A 23,811-nucleotide genomic window follows, 5' to 3' on the forward strand; every position below is an offset into this window, starting at 1 on the left:
CCAGCTAGCCTGAGCTATCCAGGACAGTTTGGAGTCCAAGAAAATCCAAGTAGTCTCCACATAACGCATAGTTAAATTGTGGAACTCCCTGCCCCAGGATGTGGTGATGGCTGCCAGCTTGAAAGGCTTTAAGAGGGGAGTGGACATGTTCATGGAGGAGAGGGCTGTCTGTGACTACTAGTCAAAATACCTATTCTCTCCAGGATCAGAGGAGCACGCCCATTATATTAGGTGCTGTGGAATGCAGGAAGGATGGTGCTGCTGCAGTCGTCTTGCTTGTCGGCTTCCTAGAGACACCTGGTTGGCCACTGTGTGAACAGACTGCTGGACTTGATGGGCCTTGATCTGATCCAGCAGGGCCTTTTCTTATGTCCTTATGAGACTTTGAAGACCACAACCGCTCACTCCCTCTTTTTAGTGACAGGGTTTTTATCCCCAGTTGGACAACCATCCTTGGGGCAAGCTTGGTGGATGAGAAGGGGTGGGGGAGGCAGCCCCCCACCTTAAAGCACCAAACAGAGGCTGCAGGCAAGCGTTTCACCGGCATAGCCTTTAATAAAACACAGAAGAGTGTGAGCGTAACAACAAAAGGAGGGGAAAAAATATAATAATAAACCAAATGAGCGAGATGGCAGCGGGAGCGATCACCATTTACAACCACAGACGAGGCTGCCTAGTGGGCAGGCAGGGAGACGTGGGCGAGGCATAGGAAAGAGGGGGCTCGGCACACCGGCCAGGCGGGCCTCCCCCTCCCCTCTGCCTCTTATTTATACAGGATGTCGTAGTGTCCCGGTCTGTACAGTAGATACACTTTGGGCTCCGAGCCCTCGGGGAAGACGTGAGGGTTGGTGGCGCCGCCTTCGCCCCGGTCCATGTATTCCACCAGGATGGAGACGTTGAGGGCCTGGGCCAGCGCGATGATGTGGATGTGGTCGCTCTCCTTGCACATGGGCTCCACCTCCTGGGGCAGGAGAGAGAAGAAGAAGAGTTGGTTTTTATATGCTGACTTTCTCTAATATTTAAGGGAGACTCAAACTGGCTTACAAACACCTTCCCTTCCCCTCCCCACAACAGACACCCTGTGAGGTAGGTGGGGCTGAGACAGCTCTAACAGAGCTGTGACTGGCCCCAAAGTCACCCAGCTGGCTTCGTGTGGAGGAGTGGGGAAACCAAATCCAGTTCACCAGATTAGCCTCCGCCATTCATGTGGAGGAGTGGGGGAATCAAACCCGGTTCTCCAGATCAGAGTCCACTGCTCCAAACCACAGCTCTTAACCACTACGCCATCTGGCAAACCGGGGAGGCTCCCCCATCAGCATGGCCCTTCCCTGGAGAGGGCGTTTGTAGGACCCCGAGGACTCTCTCTCGCATGCACACAAATCATTACTGTTAACATCAGCTCTTCCAAAAGATAAGTTCTCCATCAGCTTCTGATAAAGCACCAAAGATACAATTTTTTTAAAAAAACCACAATAAAGCAAACAGAGGCTGGAAATAAAACAGCAGGCGACAGGAGAGGAGAATCAACCGCAAGTTCGGGGGAAATGGCACCGTTTTCGCCTGGCACCTGGAAATTAGTGAAGGCAATGCCAGGCAAGCATCTGCGAGGAGGTGCTCTCTAGGCAAGGTAAAAAGGTAAACGTAGTCCCCTGTGCAAGCACCAGGTCAATTACTGACCCATGGAGTGATGTCCCATCCCAACGTTTTCTAGGCAGACTATGTTTACAGGGTGGTTTGCCATTGCCTTCCCCAGTCGTCTACACTTTACCCCCAGCAAGCTGGGTAATCATTTTACCGACCTCGGAAGGATGGAAGGCTGAGTCAACCTTGTGCCAGCTACCTGAAACCGACTTCCGTCGGGATCAAACTCAGGTCATGAGCAGAGCTTCTGGCTGCAGTACTGCAGCTTACCACTGTGCCACAGGGCTCCTAACTCTAGGCAAGGTGCCACCACAAACAAAGGCCCTACCCTCCATACCCATCAACCTAATTTCTGAAGGGGGGGGGAGTCATTTGGAGAAGGGCCTCCTGAGGATGGTCTCAAAGATCGGGCAGGTTCACACAGAAGCAGGCAGGCCTTTTAGCTAGTTCCAAAACGCACTGGGCTTCACAGGTCAAAATCAGCACGCTGAGTTCTGCCCAGAAACAGACGAGAAGCCGATGAATAGATTTTTTACACTTGTGAGAGAGCAGAAGCCCTGTTCAATCTGGCCCATGTTTAATTTTTAACCCGTCATCTGTAACAGCTCACACCCCCTCAAGCTCCCCTGCGGCGCAGGTGGGATGGGGCTAGAACACCGCTTACTCAAAACGTTTAAAAACAGACCAAAAAACAACAACACCATGGAGTTTGCCAGGATGCCCAGCCGAACATCAGATGTTAGGTCCTGCATTTGGCAAGGTGATCACATGCACAAAACCTGCAGGGCTCTTTGCATGAGCTTCTCTCTGAAGCTGCCGTGCCAGACAGACGGCAGAGGACACAGGGAGATCACATGGTCTTCCTCTTGGCAAGGGCTCCGGGAGATATTCTGGGCTAAATACACTCCCAAGCCCATCCCAATCCTGTGCCGAGAATCGGCATTAAATAATTAGAAGGTTCTGAAGAACTGAAATTGCTTTTCTGTCTCGCTTAAAGGGACACTGTTTATACTCGATTGCGATGCAGTCCCCAACTCTCAAAAAGTGGGGAGAGAAGGACAACTGCAACAGGGAGGAGCCCAACCTTGCCCCTAACCCCCCAGATCAGCAGGGGGCTCACCTCATTTCCTACTTTTGCCTCAGAAGGCTCAAACACTCGTACTTCGATTCACACACAATTAGAGAGGCAGGCTGCCAGGAAGCAGCTTAGGGAGGCTGCCAGGAAGCAGCTTTGGGATGCTGCCAGGAAGCAAGAAGGTCACAAGAGCAGAGGCTTTTACAGGCAGAAGAGAGAATGCAGACACTGGCGGCTTGCCTCTTGGGCTCTACAGCCGGCCTAAGGCTCTTCATGTTCAGCAGACAGCACCCATATATGTTTTTCCTGCTCCTTGAGGTCTAGAACCCTCCGAAACAGAAAGCTGAATAAGCATCTCTTATGGAAAGTGCAGCCAGGTAGACTTCCAGAAGGAACTGCTAGTCCAAAATATCACGGTCCTCTCAGGAAGCACAAAAAGGAAAGACAGCCAGAATCCTCTTTCTCTCTGGCAAAATGATCCAGCCCTCACCACAGGTTTCCCTCCCCGTTGTCTCCCCCCCCCCCCCATGATCCTCACCTGCTGGCAGAACTCTTTTATGCTGCGTCCTCCCTCGATGAAGTGTTCGAAAAACTTGTTCTCGCGCTGCAAGTATCCGGAGGTGAGCAGTCGCAGGTATACCACCAGGTAATCCGAGGTGCTCTGGTCGTTGAAGGAGGTCAGCAGCTCCGGGACCGTGATCTGTTTCTCCACCTGCTCTATCAGGTCCATGAACTGCAGGGAAAGAGATGGGGCTGAGGCCAAGCGAGGGGGGCCTGTCTGGCAGGGGTGGCATTGGGGGGGAGGGGGGAAAGAGGGGGAACCCCCAATACCACTGCCTTTCTGAAGCAGCCCCAAGGTGCTAGGCCAGGGGTCTCTGACATTTTTTGGCCTGTGGGCACCTCTGGAGGGCGCAACCACAAAATGGCTGACACAGGAGGCAGAGCCAAGCAAAATGTCAGTGAGGGAGGTAATGCATAACTCTAATAGTAACTCTTCAATGTTTCAAGCAGAAGCTGTTTAAAGGGATGCCTTTTGAATAATAGAAACAATTGGAAGGGACCTCCAGGGTCATCTAGCCCAATGCCCTGCACAATGCAGGAAATGCACAACTACTTCCCCCCACCATACACACCCTCAGTAACCCCTACTCCATGCCTACAAGATGGCCAAAAAAAAGCCCACCAGGATCCCTGGCCATTCTTGCCTGGAGGAAAATTGCTTCCTGACTCCAAAGTGGCGATCAGCATTTCCCTGGGCATGAAAGAAAGGGCCACAAGAGCCAGGCACTGACGCAACCCTTCCTGCCCTCCTTCGCATGATCTGCCTAAGTTCACAGAATCAGCATTGCTGACAGATGGCCATCTAGCCTCTGCTTAAAAACCTCCAAAGGAGAGCCCAACACCTCCCAAGAAAGCCTGTTCCACTGAGGAACCGCTCTTAATTGTCAGGAAGTTCTTCCTAATGTTTAGTCAAAAACTCTTCTGACTTAATTTCAACACATTAATTTAATTTTCCCCATCTGAATTCTCAAAACTCTGCATGGAGGCTTATTTTTGAGTGTTGAGAATTTGGATGGGGGAAATGTGCATCTGGAAAGTGGCAAATCCAAGGCAAAACTTCCTATGCATAAATGGCCTAAGTGAAAGGAACCCACAATCACTTTGTAACCACGTCCCTTTCACCAAACAAGAACCAAGTTTAAAGAGTCTTCCTCGCCCTTGTTCCTGCCCTGCCCCCAGGGTGCCTACCACAGTCCCTGTCCCATCGACCCTGCTGCCCCTCCTTACCCTAGCCGGGCTGGGCGTGGAAAGGGGTGGAGAGAAGCAGGCCTTACCGTGTTGTGGAAGTCCTCAATGGTGAATTCCGTGAAGCCTTGAGAAACTAGAACGTCTTTGCTTTTGGCGGCCACGTCTTTGAAGCTACGAGCAAGGAGAGGAGGAACAGAAATGAGTCACGCCACTGAATGTCACCCAGGGCCCCGCACTTCGCTCTGGGCGCCAGTCTGCCACGTGCTGTTTCAATCTGGGCACCAAATACGGCCGCTTTGCGCAAACCCTGGAGGGGGGGGGAAGCTCCCCAGCGGCTGCTCAGCAGCACAACCGGCCTAAGTCACCTGACTGATGTAACCAAAACCTGGTGGAAAGCAAGACGGGGGCACTGACGCTGCCGGGGGCTCTGATGTCCCATCACTGGGAGGGGCCGTGGCTCAGTGGTAAAGCCTCTGCTTGGCATGCAGAAGGTCCCAGGCTCAATCCCCGGCATCTCCAGTTAAAGAGACTAGGCAAGCAGGTGATGTGAAAGACCTCTGCCTGAGACCCTGGAGAGCCATGGAGAGGGGCTGTGGCTCAGTGGTAGAGCACCTGCTTGGCATGCAGAAGGTCCCAGGTCCAATCCCCAGCATCTCCAGTTAAAGGGACCAGGCAAGTAGGTGATGTGAAAGACCCCTGCCTGAGACCCTGGAGAGTCGCTGCCGGTCTGAGTAGACAATACTTGATGGACTAAGGGTCTGATTCAGTATAAGACAGCTTCATGTGTTAATGTGTTCACTGTCCCCAGTCACGGACAGTGGAAGCTACCAAAGCCAGAAGGAGCAAAGTGAAGGAAGAAGAGTTGGTTTTTATATGCCAACATTCTCTACCACTTAAGGAAGAATCAAACCGGCTTACAATCACCTTCCCTTCCGCACAACAGTCACCCTGTGAGGTAGGTGGGGCTGACAGCCCACGGTCACCTAGTTGGGTGCATGTGGAGGAGTGGGGAAACAAGTCCAGTTCACCAGATTAGCCTCTGCCACTCATGTGGAGGACTAGGGAATCATAGAATCATAAGTGTTGGAAGGGACCATAAAGGCCAGCTAGTCCAACCCCCTGCTTAATGCAGCATCAGCCTAGAGCATCCCTGACAAGTGCTTGTCCAGCCTCTGCTTAAAGACTGCCAGTGAGGGGGAGCTCACCACCTCCCTACGCAGCTGATTCCATGAAACCAGGTTCTCCAGATCAGAGTCCACTGCTCCAAACCACCGCTCTTAACCACTACACCATGCTAGCAGGCCTAGGCTTTTCCAGCCAGTGGAACGGGGGCCCCAGGAGTTGAGAGACCATCCAAGATGGGGGAGGCCACAGATGGCCCTCTTTTTAGAGAAACCCCCCCTCCCTACCCCATGGCTGGCTTTCCTTGAGGGTTGGGACAAGTTCAGGAAATTTTAGGCCCAGTGTTGGCTACATCACTTCTGGCCCGCCTATCTGTATCTGGCTAGGCATGCTGCAGGAACACTACCGACCCTGCAGGGCCCGACACCGCAACGCTGCCACATTTTGCAACCCAACTTGGCCACCCGAGCTAAGCTGCTCCCCTGCCCCAAAGCTCCCCCCGCCTTCCCTCCCAGGTTTGTGAGCTACCGCTGCAGTTCCTTGCCATCCTCCAACATAGCTTCGAGGTGGGAAAAGCCAAATGCCCGATAGAAGCAGTTGCCATCCGGCCTTGTCTTCCGGATGTACGAGTACTTTTTCAGCAGATCCTGCACGAGGGAAAGGGGAAAACGGAGACAACTGAGCCAACGTTACGGATAACTCAGCAGCTTACAGATGGAAACACAAGACAGTTATCTGTGTATGGTTCCAATCTGCCCTAGGGCAACAATGTAAGCTTAGACATCATGCTGTTCATTTATTTTAAATTTTTATTTCTAGCTTTCACAGCAGTTTACAAAAAAAAAAAAAAACAAGAGAAGAGAAGAGAAGACAAAAAACAGGAAGTAAAATCAGTTAACTATAAAAACAACAACAATGGGGAAAGGCGTTAAGTGCCACCACAGACAAAACCCGCCTCTGCTGGCAACCCCCTCCCTCCTGAAGGTGGGGATACAACATCCCACTTCATAACTTGACAATTTCTGAGAAAGCAGCCAGCTCTTCCCTTGCACCTCCAACCTGTTCGGGACCCCAAATCCTTTCCTCACCAACATGTGAAGAAGCCATCTTGAACTGCCTGACAGCAGTTCGCAGGTGCCCAAAATTACCATTTGCAGAGCCAAAAAGAATGCAGAAATAAGGGCAAACTAAATGGCTAAAGGGTTGGAGCACCTTCCCTGCGAGCAGAGATGGAAGAGTTTGGAGCCTTTCAGTTGGGGGCGGGGGGGCAGAGACAATTAGGCAGAGGGATATGACAGAAGATGGCTGCCAACTTGGAAGGCTTTAAGAGGGGAGTGTTCATGGAGGAGAGGGCTATTCGTGGCTACTAGTAAAAATGGATACTACTCATGATGCATACCTATTCTCTCCAGGATCAGAGGAGCATGCCTATTATACTAGGTGCTTTGGAACACAGGCAGGACAATGCTGCTGCAGTCGTCTTGTTTTGCGGGCTTCCTAGAGGCACCTGATTGGCTACTGTGTGAACAGACTGCTGGACTTGATGGGCCTTGGTCTGATCCAGCATGCCTTTTCTTATGTTCTTATAACTACAAAATCACGTATGGCATGGAGAGAGGGAGCTTTTTCTTCCCTGCACAAGGAATCGTCAACTTATGGAACCTGTTGACACAAAGCAGGATACTGCCACTGGCTTAGAAGGCTTTATGAGCGGATAAGAGAAAACTATGCAAGGCAGGGCACAGCCATGTTAGCTGAAGGGAATTACCTCATTCAGAGGCAATATGCATATGAAAGACAGATGACAGGGAAGAGGGGAAGGATTCCACCTTGACGTGCCTGGCTTGGGAGCTTCCCCGAGCCTTCTGTCTGGCCGCACTTGGAAACAGGGAACTGCAGTAGACCAACCTTCGTTCTGACCCAGCAGCTCTTTCCCCTCCTTTCTTTCCAAAGACCATTTCTTTTCAATAGCCTCCCACCTGCCACTCACATCCTCCAGTCGGTGGAATCTTGCACGGTGGTGGCCATAAGCCTGGATTAAGAGGTTGGTCCTGCCACAGAGAAGCCCGGGGCCAAGCCGCATGCGCCTGTCCAGAGCCATTTCCCCAGCAACCACCCACACTGCTCTCCCACCACCTCTTGGCAAGAACGCACGGCTGGGCGCAAGCAGCCGGCGCCATGCTTACCATGATCTTCTGCTTATAGACATGGTCATCGTCAGCATATTCTTTGTACAGGACTGACAGCTCCATCCTTTCTGAGACTAGCGGGTTCTGCACGGCAATCTGCAAAGGTTAACCATGCAAAACAAAAATTGGAGAGAGTCTCTGCTTTGCACGCAGAAGGTCCCAGGTTCAGGCCTTGGCATTTTCAAATCAAGGATCTCAGGTAGGAGGTGTGGGGGAAAGACTTTTAGGTGTAAGGGACCCTGGAGAGCCGCTGCCAGGTGAAGGAGATCCATAAAAATGGATACTAGTCATGATGCATACCTATTCTCTCCAGGATCAGAGGAGCATGCCTATTATATTAGTTATTGTGGAACACAGGCAGGACGCTGATGCTGCAGTCGTCTTGTTTTGTGGGCTTCCTAGAGGCACCTGGTTGGCCACTGTATGAACAGACTGCTGGACTTGATGGACCTTGGTCTGATCCAGCAGGGCTTTCCTTATGTTCTTATGGAGGATGGGGCTATCCATAGCTGCTAGCCAAAATGTATACTAGTCATGATGCATACCTATCCTCTCTAGGTTCAGAGGAATATGCCTATTCTATTAGGGGCTGTGGAACACAGACAGAGAATGCTGCTGCAGTCGTCTTGCTTGTGGGCTTCCTAGAGGCACCTGGTTGGCCCCTGTGTGAACAGACTGCTGGACTTGATGGGCCTTGGTCTGATCCAGCCATGGCCTTTCTGTTATGTTCTTATACCAAGTCAGAAGAGCTGATTTGGTCTGATTCAATAGAGGGAGGCACTGAAGAGCGATCTTTCCTGCTGCTGCCCATTTTTGACGGATCGCAACAGCCCGCTCTCATTCACATGGTGCCTTCCATTGATACAGAGTGACAGACGTTTCAAAAGTAATTGCAAGGAACCCCCCCCCCCCCAGAGCTGGTTCTCATTGGCCTGATGGTCACCTAAGGACCCCGACACAGCGACTGATGGCTTGAATGCCGTGTGGATAAAGATAATAACGAAAATGTTTAAGCCAGATTTTTAAAATAAGTAAAACGGATGGTTTAAATGTAAAAATAATTGTAACCTTAAACCTAGTTTAAAGTAAGATTGGAATACAACCACCATTCAGTGGTTTCATAATCTCTTTAAATTGAGCCCACAACCCTCCATGAAGTGCACAGAGGTAAAACCTTCTTTATCTTAAAAAAAAAAAAGAACCTGTGGAGTCAGACATTATTGATCTGATATAATATTTCATGTGCTGGGTTTATTGTTGTGCAAATTATGATTAGTTAAAACTGCCAACAAAGCAAGATTTGTTTTCCAACTCCTAAACCAGTGGTTCCCCCCCAGGGGTACAAACTAAGACATTTAGGGGTACGCAAACAAAATTGAATAATGGTGGGGAAAGGCATTTGAAATAACAGCAAGTATATTAATTACAAACATTTCGGTAATATAAGGGGTACACAATTTATGGAAATGGGCTACCAAGGGGTACACAAGTGAAAAAACGGTTGGCAACCACTGTCCTAATTGCCATTCTGCCTAATAACGCCCCAACCTTGACTTCTAGAAAGTTCCAGCCCCTTAAGCCTTAACATAAGAGATCTTCACGTCCCTGCATGTACCTCAAGACAGCCCCAAACAAAATCCTGAGTTGCAGAACTGCTTCCATAAGCAGACAGAAATTCTGCAGGCCATAATAGATGCAACCTCATAGACAGAGGTGCCGTAACCACCTCACGTGCAGTCCATCGGGAGGGGGGGGTTGGCTGTCAAAACACATGGTTATCTGCCCCACAACAGGCATCAGTTATCTGTGCGCATGCGGACCAGCCAAGAGGTTAAGCCAGTGGTGTCAAACATAAGGCCAGATCTAGCCCCGAGAGCTTTTATCTGGCCCGCGAGCCAACCGAGGCAGCCTCCCCCACACTCTCAATCTGGGCTGGTGAGGCACAGCCCGGCCCAACCAAGTGACATTTATGTCATATCTGGCCCTTGTGACAATTGAGTTCAACACCCCTGGGTTAAGCATTTCATGGCAGCCCTGAAGCCAGAAGGCATGGTTCCCTGATGGAAGGTGAAGTCACAGAGTCATCCAGTGTGATACAGGTATATATACTATTGGGGAGTGGGACAGAATCTGGGCCATACACACGCTCAGTTTGAACTTTTAGGCGAACCCACGTGCAAGACGAAAATATTTTTTGTGGACACCAGCTGATACTCAGGACCAGTCAATCAAGAATCCGTTAAGACCTGAGTGTCAAATTCATCTGTTACGAGGGCCAGGTATGACACAGATGTCACTTGGTCGGGCCGGGCCATGCCTCGCCAGCTCAGATCAGGACTGGGGGGGGTGATGGTGGCAGCCTTAGCTGGCTTGCGGGCTGGATAAGAACTCTCAAGGGGCCAGATCCAGCCTGCAGGCCTTATGCTTGACACCCCTGCCTTAAGAGCTTCCAGCAGTCAGCCAGTTAAAAGAAAAAAAAACCTCGCAGCACCTTAAAGTCTAGCAGATTTGCTGCAGCAGAAGCTTACGCGGATGAGAATCCACTTCTTCAGATACATGAAGTGTTACTCCTCAGTTGGCAAATACAAATATGTACACGGTGCAATGCAGAAAACAAGTATTGTTAACAGCAGCACTGAAAGGTCACAAAACTGAAGAAGTACAGAAAGGCAAGAGGCACAGAAATGTCATTAGCTGTACCTCTGGATTTCATGCCTTTCTAATCCCACCAGCTCTCTATCTAGAATCATGTATATAGGCTTTAAGAGGAGAGTGGACATATTCATGGAAGAGAGGAGCATTCATGGCTATTAGTAAAAATGGATACTAGTGATAATGCACACCTATTCTCTCCAGGATCAGAGGAGCATGCCTGTTATATTAGGGCTGTGAAACACAGGAAGGATGGTGCTGCTGCGGTTGTCTTGTTTGTGGGCTTCCTAGAGGCACCTGGTTGGCCACTGTGTGAACAGACTGCTGGACTTGATGGACCTTGGTCTGATCTAGCATGGCTTTTCTTATGTTATTATGAGCATGCCGATTACATTAGGTGCTGTGGAACACAGGCAGGACAATGCTGCTGCAGTTGTCTTGTTTGTGGGATTCCTAGAGGCACCCGGTTGGCCACTGTGTGATCAGACTGCTGGACTTGATGGTCCTTGGTCTGATCAAGCATGGCTTTTCTTAAGTTCTTATAGGCTGAGTGAAAATAGTGCTTAATGCATCTGATGAAGTGAGCCTGAGCCCTTCAGAGTCTGGGTTGTAATAAATCTGTAAGCTTCCCAGTTGCCACTGAATTCCCTTGCTTACTTTACAACTGGACACCGTGACACATACTGTGAGAAGTTTCAGTCACTGGCCATTTATGCATGGGAGGTTTTGCCTTGGATTTGTCGCTCTCTAGATGCACATTTTCCCCATCCGAATTCTCAAAACTCAGAAATAAGCCCCATGCAGAGTTTTGAGAATTCGGATGGGGAAAATGTTCATCTAGAGAGTGGCAAATCCAAGGCAAAACCTCCCGTGCATAAATGGTCGAAGTGGCTCTTTGTCCATAACCTGAAACATAACACCAACACACAAACACAAAACAGAGCCCGCAGACAAATCTTTCTGCTCCCAAGTGCTCACCTCCTGCTGAATTCGATCCTGCTGGGCCATTATGGCTTCATCGTAGGCCAAGCAATTCACCCCTGAGAAAGAGAATGAGATTAATCATTCCAGAGGAGGGCAACAAAGATGGTGAGAGGTCTGGAGACCAAGTCCTATGAGGAAAGGTTGAAGGAGCTGGGTATGTTTAGCCTGAAGAGGAGAAGACTGAGAGGTGATATGATAACCATCTTCAAGTACCTGAAGGGCTGTCATAGAGAGGATGGTGCTGAGTTGTTTTCTGTTGCCCCAGAAGGTCGGACCAGAACCAACGGGTTGAAATTCAATCAAAAGAATTTCCATCTAGACATTAGGAAGAATTTTCTAACAGAGCAGTTCCTCAGTGGAACAGGCTTCCTCGGGCGGTGGTGGGCTCTCCTTCCCTGGAGGTTTTTAAGCAGAGGCTAGGTGGCCGTCTGTCAGCAGTGCTGATTCTATGACCTTAGGCAGATCATGAGAGGGAGGGCATCTGAGCCATCTTCTGGGCATGGAGTAGGGATCACTGAGGGTGTGTGGGGGAAGCAGTTTTAAATTTCCTGCATTGTGCAGGGGTTGGACTAGATGACCCTGGTGGTCCCTTCCAACTCTGTGATTCTATAATCTAGATAAGTCAATGGCCCCTTCACACCATCTCGGTCTAGGCAGGGTTACCAATGCATCCCGGCACTAAAGGTTGTGTGTAAACTTGATGTTCCAAAGTACAACTAAAACCAAAGTGAAACCTATGTCCCTAGTAAGCAAGGTTAGCCTGCTTATTTAAAAATTTCCTATCCCCCTTTTATCCTAACAAAAAGGAGAAATAAATGACAGGATCCAGCCCAGCTAATTGATTGTGTTAGTGACACACAATAAGCAGGATCCTTCTGCTCCCAGACACAACTGACAACACTAAAGCCTCCAACACGGAACAGGTGGTCCTCCCCTGCCTTGTTAGCATAACAAAATTTGATGAAATGAAGGAGAAGAGAAGAAGGGTTGGTTTTTATATGCCACTTTAGGAAGACTCAAACTTTCTCTACCACTTTAGGAAGACTCAAACCGGCTTACGATCACCTTCCCCCTTCCCACAACCGACACCCTGTGAGGTAGGTGGGGCTGAGAGCTCTGAGAGAGTTGTTACTAGCCCAAGGTCACCCAGCTGGCTTCATGTGGAGGAGTGGGGAAACCAACCCGATTCCACCAGATTGGCATCCGCTGCTCATGTGGAGGAGTGGGGAATCAAACCCGGTTCTACAGACCAGAGTCCACCGCTCCAAACCACCGCTCTTAACCACTACACCACGCTGGCTGGAGCTGCAACAATAGAGGATGCAGGGACGGTGAGGGGAGCTAATTTGTTTAAAATATTTTGTATGCCTATTTTATCCTAGAAATGCAGCTTTCAACACACATGAAAATCTAGACTAGAACCCTGAAAAGAATCTGTGATGACCATTCCAGAGGGGCAACCATGCCAGTCTGTAGCAAAAAAAAAAAAAGTCTAGTGGCGCCTGAAAGATGAATGCTTAAATTAAAGACATCAGGCCGGAATAAATGTCAGTCTTCAAAGTGCCACTCAAGACTCCTGCTTCATTTTGATAAATGTCGCATTTTCTCACACACACACACACCCTTCCTCGAGGAACTCGGGAGGGCATTTGTGGGTCTCCCCCCTCATGAGTCCTCTCCTTCCTGTTATGCACCTACCTAGTGAGAAACCCTTAGGTTGAAGGGGAGGGGCCGTGGCTCAGTGGTGGAGCATCAGCTTGGCATGCAGAAGGTCCCAGGTTCAATCCCCAGCATCTCTAGTTAGAGACCAGGCAAGTAGGTAATATGAAAGTCCCCTGCCTGAGACCCTGGAGAGCTGCTGCTGGTCTGAGTAAACAATACCGACATTGATGGACCAAGGGTCTGATTCAGTATAAGGCAGCTTCATGTGTTCATGTGAAGCTAGGCCCAAGGGCACTCAAATAAACTTCAGAGTAGAGATAGAGAGCCAATGTGGTATATTAAGGTGTCAGACTAGGACCTGGGAAACCCAGGTTCAAATCCCCACTCGCACCATGGAAGCTTGCTGGGTGACCTTGGGCCAGTCACACAAGAAGAAGAGGTGGTTTTTATACCCCGATTTTCTCTACCTTTATGGAATCTCAAACCGGCTTACAATTGCCTTCACTTCCCCTGCCCACATCCCCTGTGATGTAGGTGGCGCTGAGACAAATCAGAGAGAATTGTGAGCAGCCCAAGGTCACCCAGCAGGCGTCATGCAGAGGAGTGGGGAAACCAACCCAGTTCACCAGATTAGAGACCACAGCTCATGTGTAGGAGTGGGGAAACAAACCCCAATCCAGATTAGAGTCCAGATTAGAGTCCGCCGCTCTTAACCACCACACCATGCTGGCTCTCCTCTCAGCCCTGACCCTGCATAGTATTTGGAGGGGAGACCTCCAAGGAATACCAGGGGCATGTCAGAGAGGCAGGCAATGGCAAACCACCTCTGAACGTCTCTTGCCTTGAAAACTCTATGGGGCCGCCATAAATCAGCTGTGACTTGATGGCAAAAAAGGAGAGAAAGAGAGAGAGGAGATTCAAACCCAAGTCTCCCAGTCCTGATCACTAATCCCACACTGGCTTATTTCCAGCCCTCCTTTGCTCAGCTGCTGGATAACCCCCCCCCATCACACCACACACACAAAGCCAGCATGGCATTTTTCTGCTTTGCAGCACTGCCAGGCACCAAATGCTTCCTCTAGCATCATCTGCTCAGAGCAGCTGCCAACACTGCAGAAAACCGAGATACCAGCCTGGGACCGTTCCATGTCGTACATCATTAACAGAGAAAGACGTCCTGACTCCCAGCTGCAGGAGCAAACACTTGTGACTCCCACGGCTGGACTGCCGACTGCATGTCCCCTCACTCCTAAGCAACAGAAGAGCCGCCAAACTGGACAACTCCCCTCCAAACGTGGACCTCAGCCCAGATTCACCACCCGGGTTATGCTGAAGAGCCCTCCAAGGGACAGAGATGACACGCGAGGTTCGCCGAGCCAAAGGAAAGCAAAACCCTTGGATTTGATAAAGCTGTCGACGCTACAATTCCAGGCAGCAATAATCCCCGAAAAGAGACTTCTGTTACTCATGGAAGACCAGGAACTTTGGAGTCCCGAAAGAATCTGGGTTCATCGCCTCCTCCAACTTCTTCCCCGCCAACTAGAGCAAGGAAGACTCCAATTTCTACTTACAAGCAGAGAGGGGTCATGGAAAAACGCAGGATGCCCCACATATCTATATGGTATGGGTATATCTATGCTACAAACATCAGATTTACACCAAGTTAACCAGCCTGGCTTCCCCCTAAAAACCCGGGGTATTGAACTACCGGAAAAGGTGCCGAGGAGTCTATTAAAGAACTGTAGCCGCCTCCTGCAGGAGAAGGAATGTTTCACTTGCAGCTTACTAGCTCAGAAACAGAGCTACTGGACACTGGTGACTATCTCAAGACCCTCTTGGCACTTCACAGGCAGCAATCACATTTTTTAAATCATTTTTTCAAAGGGGAAGGAGCTCTAATGGGGGAGCCATCAAAAGCCTCTGTAAAAAGGAGTGGAAGGATCAAGACCAAAGGTTATTAGAATCACAGAGCTGGAAGGGACCACCAGGGTAAGCTAGACCAATCCCCTAAACAATGCAGGAAATTCACAACTACCTCCCCCACACACACACCTCCAGTGACCCCTGCTCCATGCCCAGAATATGGGAGGGGGAAAAACCCCTTCAGGATCCCTGGCCAATCTGGCCTGGAGGAAAATTGCTTCCTGATCACAAAGTGGCAATCAACATTATCCTGGGCATGTAAGAAAGGGCCACGAGAACCCAACACTGATGCAACCCTTCCTGCCCTCCCTCTCCTGATGTGCCTGGGAGGGAAAGCATCCCAGCCTGGAGCAACCATCACAGTCAGTATCTGATGAAGAACCTACTTAAATACAACCCTCAGTCCATTGACAGAATCTATGGGCAGACAGTCAAGTGAGATTCCACCAGTGGGTCCCGCATGCAGCCAAGGATCTGTGTTCTTGAAGGATTTGTAAAAAGGCACTGGATCGCCTCAGGGCAGCGGAGGACACAACAGGCTCAAAACTCAACGGGGCAATGGTCTGGGTAAACACAGGTTCTACATAACCCCCCTGAATCTCCATCAGGCGTCTGTCTGCATCTTGTCCTCGTGTCTGTTGTTTTACAATAGTATTACCCAGCATCCATAAATAAAATGCTACCCAAGCTGGCCTACAAAGGATTAAACCAGCATCAATGAAACAAGTGAAAGAAAACAGCAAGAAAACCTTTGTTTAGAATCATAACTACAGACCACAACTCTACATATAAAACCCAGAGCAGTCAAGATAATAACAATACATAAAGAGAATAAGGGCCATAACAACAACATCAGAGCAGCAAAGTTACTGAAGGGGCAGTTTTTGGGTTTTTTTATTTTGCTATCAATTCACAGGTGACCTATGGTGACTCCGTGGGGTTTTCAAGGCACGAGGCATTCAGAGGTGGTTTGCCACTGCCTGCCTCTCTGTGGTCTCCCATCCAAAGACTAACCAGGGCTGACCCTGCTTAGCTTCCAAGATCTGATGACCAAAATACAGCAAGAGAAGGCAACTCTAAAAAGACAAATCAAACAGCCTAAACCACCATCACCCAATAACAAAATCCCTGTGAAAATAAAAATTAGCAGACAAGGCGATACAGAGAGGGCATTCTGAAGTTCCGGTGCCACCACAGAGAAGACCCTGTATCGGGAAGCCTTCTACCTCACTTCTGAAGGCAAGGGCATGCTGAGATGGCATCTGCAGTGTATCTTAGCTGTTGGGCAGCTTCACACAGTAACATGCAGGCCTGGCTCCAGACTGCTTAGGGCTTCAAGGGTAAGAATCAGCAGTCTGAGTTGTGCTAGAATACAAATTAGCAGCCAAACTCTTTTTTTAAACCAGTGAGAGGCTATGAACTATGCTAGACAGTACTGTAGCTGCCATATTTTGAAGCAAAAGAACTTTCCAAACTGACTTTAAGCAGGCTGCAGTACTCTAATCAGGATGTGATCAGAGCGTAGATAATGAGATGGCTTCCTAGAGGCACCTGGTTGGCCACTGTGTGCACAGACTGCTGGACTTGATAGGCCTTGGCCTGATCCAGCAGGGCCTTTCTTATGTTCTTATGAGATCCCCATTCTGCCACTGGGTGGCTCATTGGGTGACCTTGGCCCACTCCTTCTCTTTTACCCCCACTGGGTCATTACAAGGATAAGTGAGGAAGGGAGAACCACTTATGTTGCCCTGAACTCCTAGGACAACAGGTAGGATAAAAATGCACGCAGACAGATCTTGCACCAACCAATTTGGGTTAAAGGCATTACATGCCACAATATCTCCCACCATATGAGCGTACTCTACCATGTTCTACAGGAATGCAACATAACGCAAATAGTCAAGACCTGTGTCCAGTGCAGAGTGTATTTAACACGGAAGGACCATGCATGCTTGATACTACAAACAGTGGATGTCAGACCCTCTAGGCAACTGGACATTCTTGATCCAGTGCCAAGAAAGAATGGCTTGTGCTGCCCTGAACTACTTGGGGAAAGAGTGGGATAAAAAGGCCTAGATATCTAGATAGATAATGCCCTAGATAAACAGTATTCTTGGGGCCATATGCATATGTCATTCTATCATTTCTCTGGGTGAAAGGATTTTCTCCCGTTCTAGCCTCAGAACAACCCTGTGAGGTAGAGACACTGTCCTTCAGTGTTACTCCTCTGAAGATGCCAGCCACAGCTGCTGGCGAAACGTCAGGAAAGAAAATACCAAGACCACGGTTACACAGCCCGGATAACCTATGAGAACCAATGAACTCTGACCGTGAAAGCCTTCGACAATATCCTGTGAGGTAGGCTGGGCACATGCAACTGGCCCAAGATCTCTCAGAGAGTTTCATGGCAGAGTGGGGATTTGAACCTGGGTCTTCTTGAGGAAAGGCAACAGCAGAGTTTGGAAGCCTTCTAAGGAAAAAGGGGGGTCCTTAAAGAGAGGGATGGGTGTGGGTTTCACCCTTAGAGTTTGGGAATGCAAGATTCATGTGGTAAACTGCAAGGTGGAAGCTGCGCAATCAGAGTAGGAATGATGGGGGCTCGTCTTTTCGGGATACCTATTCACCACACAAGGCCCCCAAACTTCTCAGACAGGCGCTGCACAAATTCAATAGGTGAGGCTTTTCCTGGTACAGAGATAAAGGCTCAGTTCAGACATCAAGCCAAGTCATGATTTTTAAAAAGCTTAACTATGCTTTGGTGTACACCTGAATTAACAAATCATACTCTGCAATCAGAAGAGTGTGCACCAGAACCTCTGAAGTGGGTCTGCAAACCAGCGTTTGTGCCTGCATTAAACCAGAGTTACAAGTGTTTCTCCATCTCTGGAGGGTACTTGCACCTGGAAACAGGAGTGCTGGACAGAAGGGAAACGAAAGCGGACAAACTGCTCTAAGCCAGTTTGCCTACTTCACACTTCAAACTGCAGTTTGGTACAGCGTCTGAACTGACAAACCACAGTCATGGTCATCACCCCGCCTCCAGAGATCACAACACTAATGAGACGAAAGTTTATGAAGCCAAGTAGAGGGAAAGCGAAAGCAGACAAGCAGCTCCGAGCCATGGTTTGCCTGCAGTGAACCATGGCTTGTCATGATGTCTGCACTGGAGGAAAGAAGGTCACCTTCTAAATAGCTATGTGATAAGGCTGCTGAAAACATAGGAAGGAGGCTAGGAAAAAAAGACGCTGTAACTCTGATAGCCAGAAGTTGTTGAGAGGGGATTTCTGCCCTTGATGGGTTGGGACCAGTGAGTAGTACCCTGACATAAGATGGGACGCAGCAGTTGCATCGACGCCTTTCTGTGTAGGTTTTTTTTTCATTTTTAGAAAGTGAAAGACAGATGAAGGAAGTCCAAAGTAAAAAGAGGGCAGGACTCCTGTAATGGCTGAGAAGAAAGAAGATCAAGTGGGGCCGATTTTCTCACTCTGTTTTGACAAGGCGTTATCTCCCTGAATGCCATTTTCACAACAGTACACAAGCCCTGTCTTCCTTTACATCTACTGAGCTAGAGACATACAAGCAGGAAGAGGGACCGTTTTTCTTTCTTTCTTAAAGTAAAAGTAAATTGAATTTTGCAGGCTGCAGTTCAGCAGCAGGGGCTAGAACAGAGTTGGCTGAAAGGTAATGTCTCAAACAATTCCATCATGTCTCTCTTATGCTCAGAGCTCCTTCTTTGAGTATATATAGGATGTTCCCTCTCTCCCCTCCTTCAGCCTCTCTCAGAAATGTTACATCCCAGGAAGCCTTCGGTTTGAGAGCCAGCATGGTGTAGCAGTTAAGAGCAGTGGTTTGGAGTGGTGGAGTCTGATCTGGAGAACCGGGTTTGATTCCCCACTCCTCCACATGAGTGGCAGACTCTAATCTGGAGAACCGGGTTTGATTCCCCACTCCTCCACATGAACAGCGGAGGTTAATCTGGTGAACTGGATTTGTTTCCCCACTCCTCCACACAAAGCCAACTGGGTGACCTTGGGCTAGTCACTCTCTTTCAGCCACACCTACCTCACACAGAGTGTCTGTTGTGGGGAGGGGAAGGTGATTGTAAGCCGGTTTGATTCTCCCTTAAGTGGCAGAGAAAGTCGGCATATAAAAACCAACTCCTCTTCTTCTTCTTAACCCCTTAATCATAAGTGTGTGTATTCTTAAGGAGTGGCTACGGCTCAGGGACAGAGCACATGTTTTGCAGGGAGAAAATCCTAGCTTCAGTCCTCACCATCTCCAGTACCAGAGCCAGGGAAGGCCTCTGCCTGCATTCTTGAAGAGCCACTGGTGGTCCAAATAGACAGCATTGGTCTGGATGGACAATGGTTTGCTGTATCTTCATTTGCTCACCTGTACTCCCTGCTAACCTTGGCCCATACTCTGATGCCGTTTCCCCGGTCAAGATTTAGACTGTAAGCTCCTCAGAAGCAGGGACCTGTTTTTCTCTTAGTAAGAAACCCACAAGTGCTCTCAAAAAGATTTTAGTGGCACTGTAAGCCAAGCCAGATTGAAATACATTGAACACATGAAGCTGACTTATACTGAATCAGACCCTTGGTCCATCAAAGTCAGTATTGTCTACTCAGACTGGCAGTGGCTCTCCAGGGTCTCAGGCAGAGGTCTCTCTTTCGCATCACCTACTTGCCTAGCCCCTTTAACTTGAGATGCCGGGGATTGAACATGGGACCTTCTACATGCCAAGCAGATGCTCTACCACTGAGCCACAGCCCCTCCCCTTGAAGATTGAAAGAGCAGGACCTGTTGTTGATTATTCAACTACTTTGTCCAATAAAGGAGCAGAACTACTCTAAGGTGATCATAGCCCTGGCCATGGATGGGCATGCCATCCTCCATCTTCTCATCATCTATGTGAAGTAGAATCATAGAGTGGGAAGGGGCCATACAGGCCATCTAGTCCAACCCCCTGCTCAATGCAGGATCATCCTAGAGCATCCCTGTCAAGTGTTTGTCCAGCTGCTGCTTGAAGACTGCCAGTGAGGGGGAGCTCACCACCTCCCTAGGTAGCTGATTCCACTGCTGAACTACTCTTACTGTAAAAAAAAAGTTTTCCCCCCTAACATCCAGTATTTCAAACACTTGAGAGCAATCATGTCCCCATTCAACCTCCCCTTCTCCGGACTGAACATTCCCAAGGCCCTGAGCATTTCCTCCCAGGGCTTGGTCTCCAGGCCCCTGATCATCCTCCTAAGGTAGGCTGAGCGAGAGAACAGCCCAAGGTCACCCAGGAAATGCTACGGCTGAGCAGGGATGCAGACCCAGGGGTCTCCCTCACCCCCAGCCCCACGCCAGCGCTCCAACCACTGGAGCTCTCTTGGAGGAGGAGGGCAACGAAACGGAAGGGGTACCATCTGAAGACCGGAGACTTAAAAACAAACTATAAAAGGAAAAGGAGTTGCCTTTTTCTCCGGGGGGTTTCTTGGGGAGGGGCGTTTCCATGGAAATTGGGGAGGGGGGAGACCTAGCAGGGCCTGGCCTTGGGCGCCTGCGTCCTAAAGTATTGGGGGGAGGTGGAATGGAGAGGGGGGGTCGCCATTTCCATGGAGACCGGGTCCAGCTCCACCGAGGGGGTGGGGGGAACCGTTGCCAAGGAGACCCTGAGGCCGAGCCAGAAAGGCACCCGGGGGGGGGGGCGCCTTGCAAGCAGGGACTGGGGTCGCTGGAACATGGGGAGGGGTCCAGGGAACACTGAGCCCCGCGCCGGAAGCCGGTGTTGCCATGGAGACAGATAAAAAAGCCCCCCCCACCCGAACTAGCGACCCCCCCCCCCCGAGCCTTCCCCCATCGTTACCATCCGTGTCCCCGCCGAGGGGCTCCGGCTGCTGTTGAGGCTCTTCCGCCGCCATCTTCGCGCTGCAACCCCGCTAGGAAGCGCTTCCTGGTCAAATCCGGGCGCCCCGGAAGCACTTTCCCCTTCCTCGGCTGCCTCCCTAGCAACCGCCCCCTCCCACGTGCGCGCGCGCGGAGGTAGGACGGGTCGGTAAGGGAGAGGAGGCCGACTCGCGCTCATCCAATGCCCGTCATCGCGTTGCCCGTGACGTCATCCCCATGGTGCCCTTGTTGTGACGTCACGGTGACGTCCCACGGCGACGTCAGTTTTGGGCAGGAGTGACCTGGTCCGTAAGAACAATGCAATATGGGGACAGAGGAAGGCGCCACCTGAGTTTGCATCAACCGACAACTCTCCATTCATGCGAGCTTTGGAGTTCGCCAGAAACCTTTAACCCGCAGCCGGATTTTGAAGAAGAGTTCTGCGAAACTGAAAAGCTTGCGACGCTGTTATTTCTATAGTACTGGCGACATGCACGGCTCACAGAATACCAGTGTTCAGTGCTCCTTTGCCCCAAGGAGCCTACAATCCAAAATTTGAAAGAAGGATGGGGGACAATAAACAAGGGAAGAATGTGAGCCCCGTCCAGTTAGATGCCCTGAGGCATATTTGGAGTAGGGAAATGAACTGTACCACTATTGTCGAAGGCTTTCACGGTCAGAGTTCATCGGTTCTTGTAGGTTATCCGGGCTGCGTGACCATGGTCTTGGTATTTTCTTTCCTGACGTTTCTCACAGAGACACTGTCCTTCAGTGTTACTCCTCTGAAGATGCCTGCCACAGCTGCGGGCGAAACGTCAGGAAAGAAAATACCAAGACCATGGTCACACAGCCCGGATAACGTACAAGAACCAATGTACCACAAGTCTTCGCTGTAAAAGTCGACCTGGCGACCCTATTCCTTCAGACACCATAGCCGCTGGCTGTTTCCCTGTGCCATGGCTGGGGCAAGAAATCTGAGCTGCCTAGAGAGGAGGATTGCCAACCCAATGTCGGGAAGTTTCTGTTGATATGGAGGCAGAGCCTGCGGAGAACAGGGTTTGGGGAAAGACCTCAGCAGGGTTGCTAGATGTTCCCCCCCCCCCCCGGCCACCAGCGGGGAATGAGGAGTAGGGTTGCCAGATCCAGGTTTGGAAACTTCTAGAGATTTGGGGAAGGAGCCTGGAGAGGACAGGGATCTCGGTGGGGTACAATGCCGTAGAGTCCACCCTGCCAAAGCATCCATTTTCTCTAGGGGAACTGATCTCTGTAACCTGGAGAACAGTTGTAAATCCTGGAGATCTCCAGGCCCCACCTGGATGTTCAGCAAACTAGAAACAGCACTTCACAAAGCTAGACACAATTATTATAAAGTAGTGGTATTCAATAACATATCCACCACTGATAGTATGTAGGCAAAAACATGTGTTGTTAATTATTGCCTTAAAAGTAACGCCAAAGAGAGGACTATGCCTTGTTACAAACAAATAACAGTATTATAGGTAAGTCCATGAACGGGGGTGCCAACCTCCCTTTCTTCCACAGATATGAGAGTAGCAATTCAGTACTGCAGTTGTTCTCAACAGAATCCCGGTGATCTTTCTGTTTCGGCGATTAAAGATCACCGGGCTTCTGTTGAGAACAACCGCACATGAGCGGCGGAGGCTAATCTGGTGAACTGGATTGGTTTCCCCACTCCTACACACAAAGCCAGCTGGGTGACCTTGGGCAAGTTACAGCTCTGTTAGAGCTCTCTCAGCCCCACCTACTTCACAGGGTGTCTGTTGTGGGGAGGGGAAGGGAAGGTGATTGTAAGCTGCTTTGAGTCTCCCTTAAGTAGTAGAGAAAGTCGGCAGATAAAAACCAGCTTTTCTTCTTCTTAAATGAGCCCTCCATCATTTCCAGATTCAGGATCCATTTTTAACCCCTACCATGGTATATGAGACCTAGTTTTCATGATTGCCTGAGTTTGACTAGCCATATAGTATTCCCTCTGCAACATTATTTATTTATTTACTTTGCTGATACCCCACTTATGAGAGCCAGCGTGGTACAGTGGTTAAGAGCAGTGGTTGGGAGCGGTGGACTCTGATCTGGAGAACAGGGTTTGGAGCGGTGGACTCTGATCTGGAGAACCGGGTTTGATTCTCCACTCCCCCACATGAGTGGCGGAAGCTAATCTGGCAAACTGGATTTGTTTCCCCGCTCCGCCACATGAATCCAGCTGGGTGACCTTGGGCTAGTCACAGCTCTCTCAGCCCTACCTACCTCACAGGGTGTCTGTTGTGGGGAGGGGAAGGGAAGGTGGTTGTAAGTCGGTGTGATTCTTCCTTAAGTGGTAGAGAAAGTCGGCATATAATAACCAACTCTTCTTCTTTTCTCCCTGATGGGGACCCAAAGCATCGGCTGGAGATCAGTTGTAATAGCGGGAGATCTCCAGCTACTACCTGGAGGTTGGCAACCCTAACCTCAGTAGGGTACAATGCCATAGAGTCCACCCCTCCAAAGCAGCCATTTTCTCCAGAGGAACATTGTAGTCTACAGATAAGCTGTTATTCTGGGGGATCCCCAGGTCTCACCTGGAGGTGCCAGCCTCCCTGAACCTCAGTGGGGTCTAATGCCATGGAGTCTGCCCTCCAAAGCATCCATTATCTGCAGGGGGACCGATCTCTGTAATCTGGAGATGAGCTGTAATTCCAAGGGATCCCCAGATCCCACCTGGAGGCTGGCATCCCTACATCCAGGGCAGAGCCTCTTAAGGCTCTTTGCCATCTTCTTTCCCCTTCATCTGGCACTTGCCATTCCAGTAGCAGTTCAAAACGTTCTTATCTGGGTATTCATTTATTTTTATACTTCACTTCTACCCCGCCTTTCTCCCCAGTGGGAACCCAAAGAGGCTTACATCATTCTCCTTTCCTCTATTTTATCCTCATAACAACCCTGTGA

The 23,811-nt window shown here is 49.8% G+C and overlaps 1 protein-coding gene across 1 annotated transcript; it reads right to left on the minus strand.

Annotated features, from left to right (window-relative positions):
- Positions 1-737: 737 nt before the first annotated feature.
- Positions 738-20,977, minus strand: OTUB1 (OTU deubiquitinase, ubiquitin aldehyde binding 1). The gene is made up of 7 exons (XM_056853849.1): positions 20,849-20,977; positions 11,407-11,468; positions 7,774-7,872; positions 6,116-6,234; positions 4,552-4,636; positions 3,255-3,449; positions 738-961 (listed from the first exon to the last, which is right to left on the minus strand). The coding sequence occupies exons 1-7, from the start codon at positions 20,901-20,903 to the stop codon at positions 764-766; spliced, it is 813 nt and encodes a 270-aa protein (XP_056709827.1). The 5' UTR covers positions 20,904-20,977; the 3' UTR covers positions 738-763.
- Positions 20,978-23,811: the final 2,834 nt, after the last annotated feature.

The sequence above is a fragment of the Euleptes europaea genome, chromosome 7 (assembly GCF_029931775.1).
Source record: "Euleptes europaea isolate rEulEur1 chromosome 7, rEulEur1.hap1, whole genome shotgun sequence".
Classification (NCBI taxonomy): Eukaryota; Metazoa; Chordata; class Lepidosauria; order Squamata; family Sphaerodactylidae; genus Euleptes; species Euleptes europaea.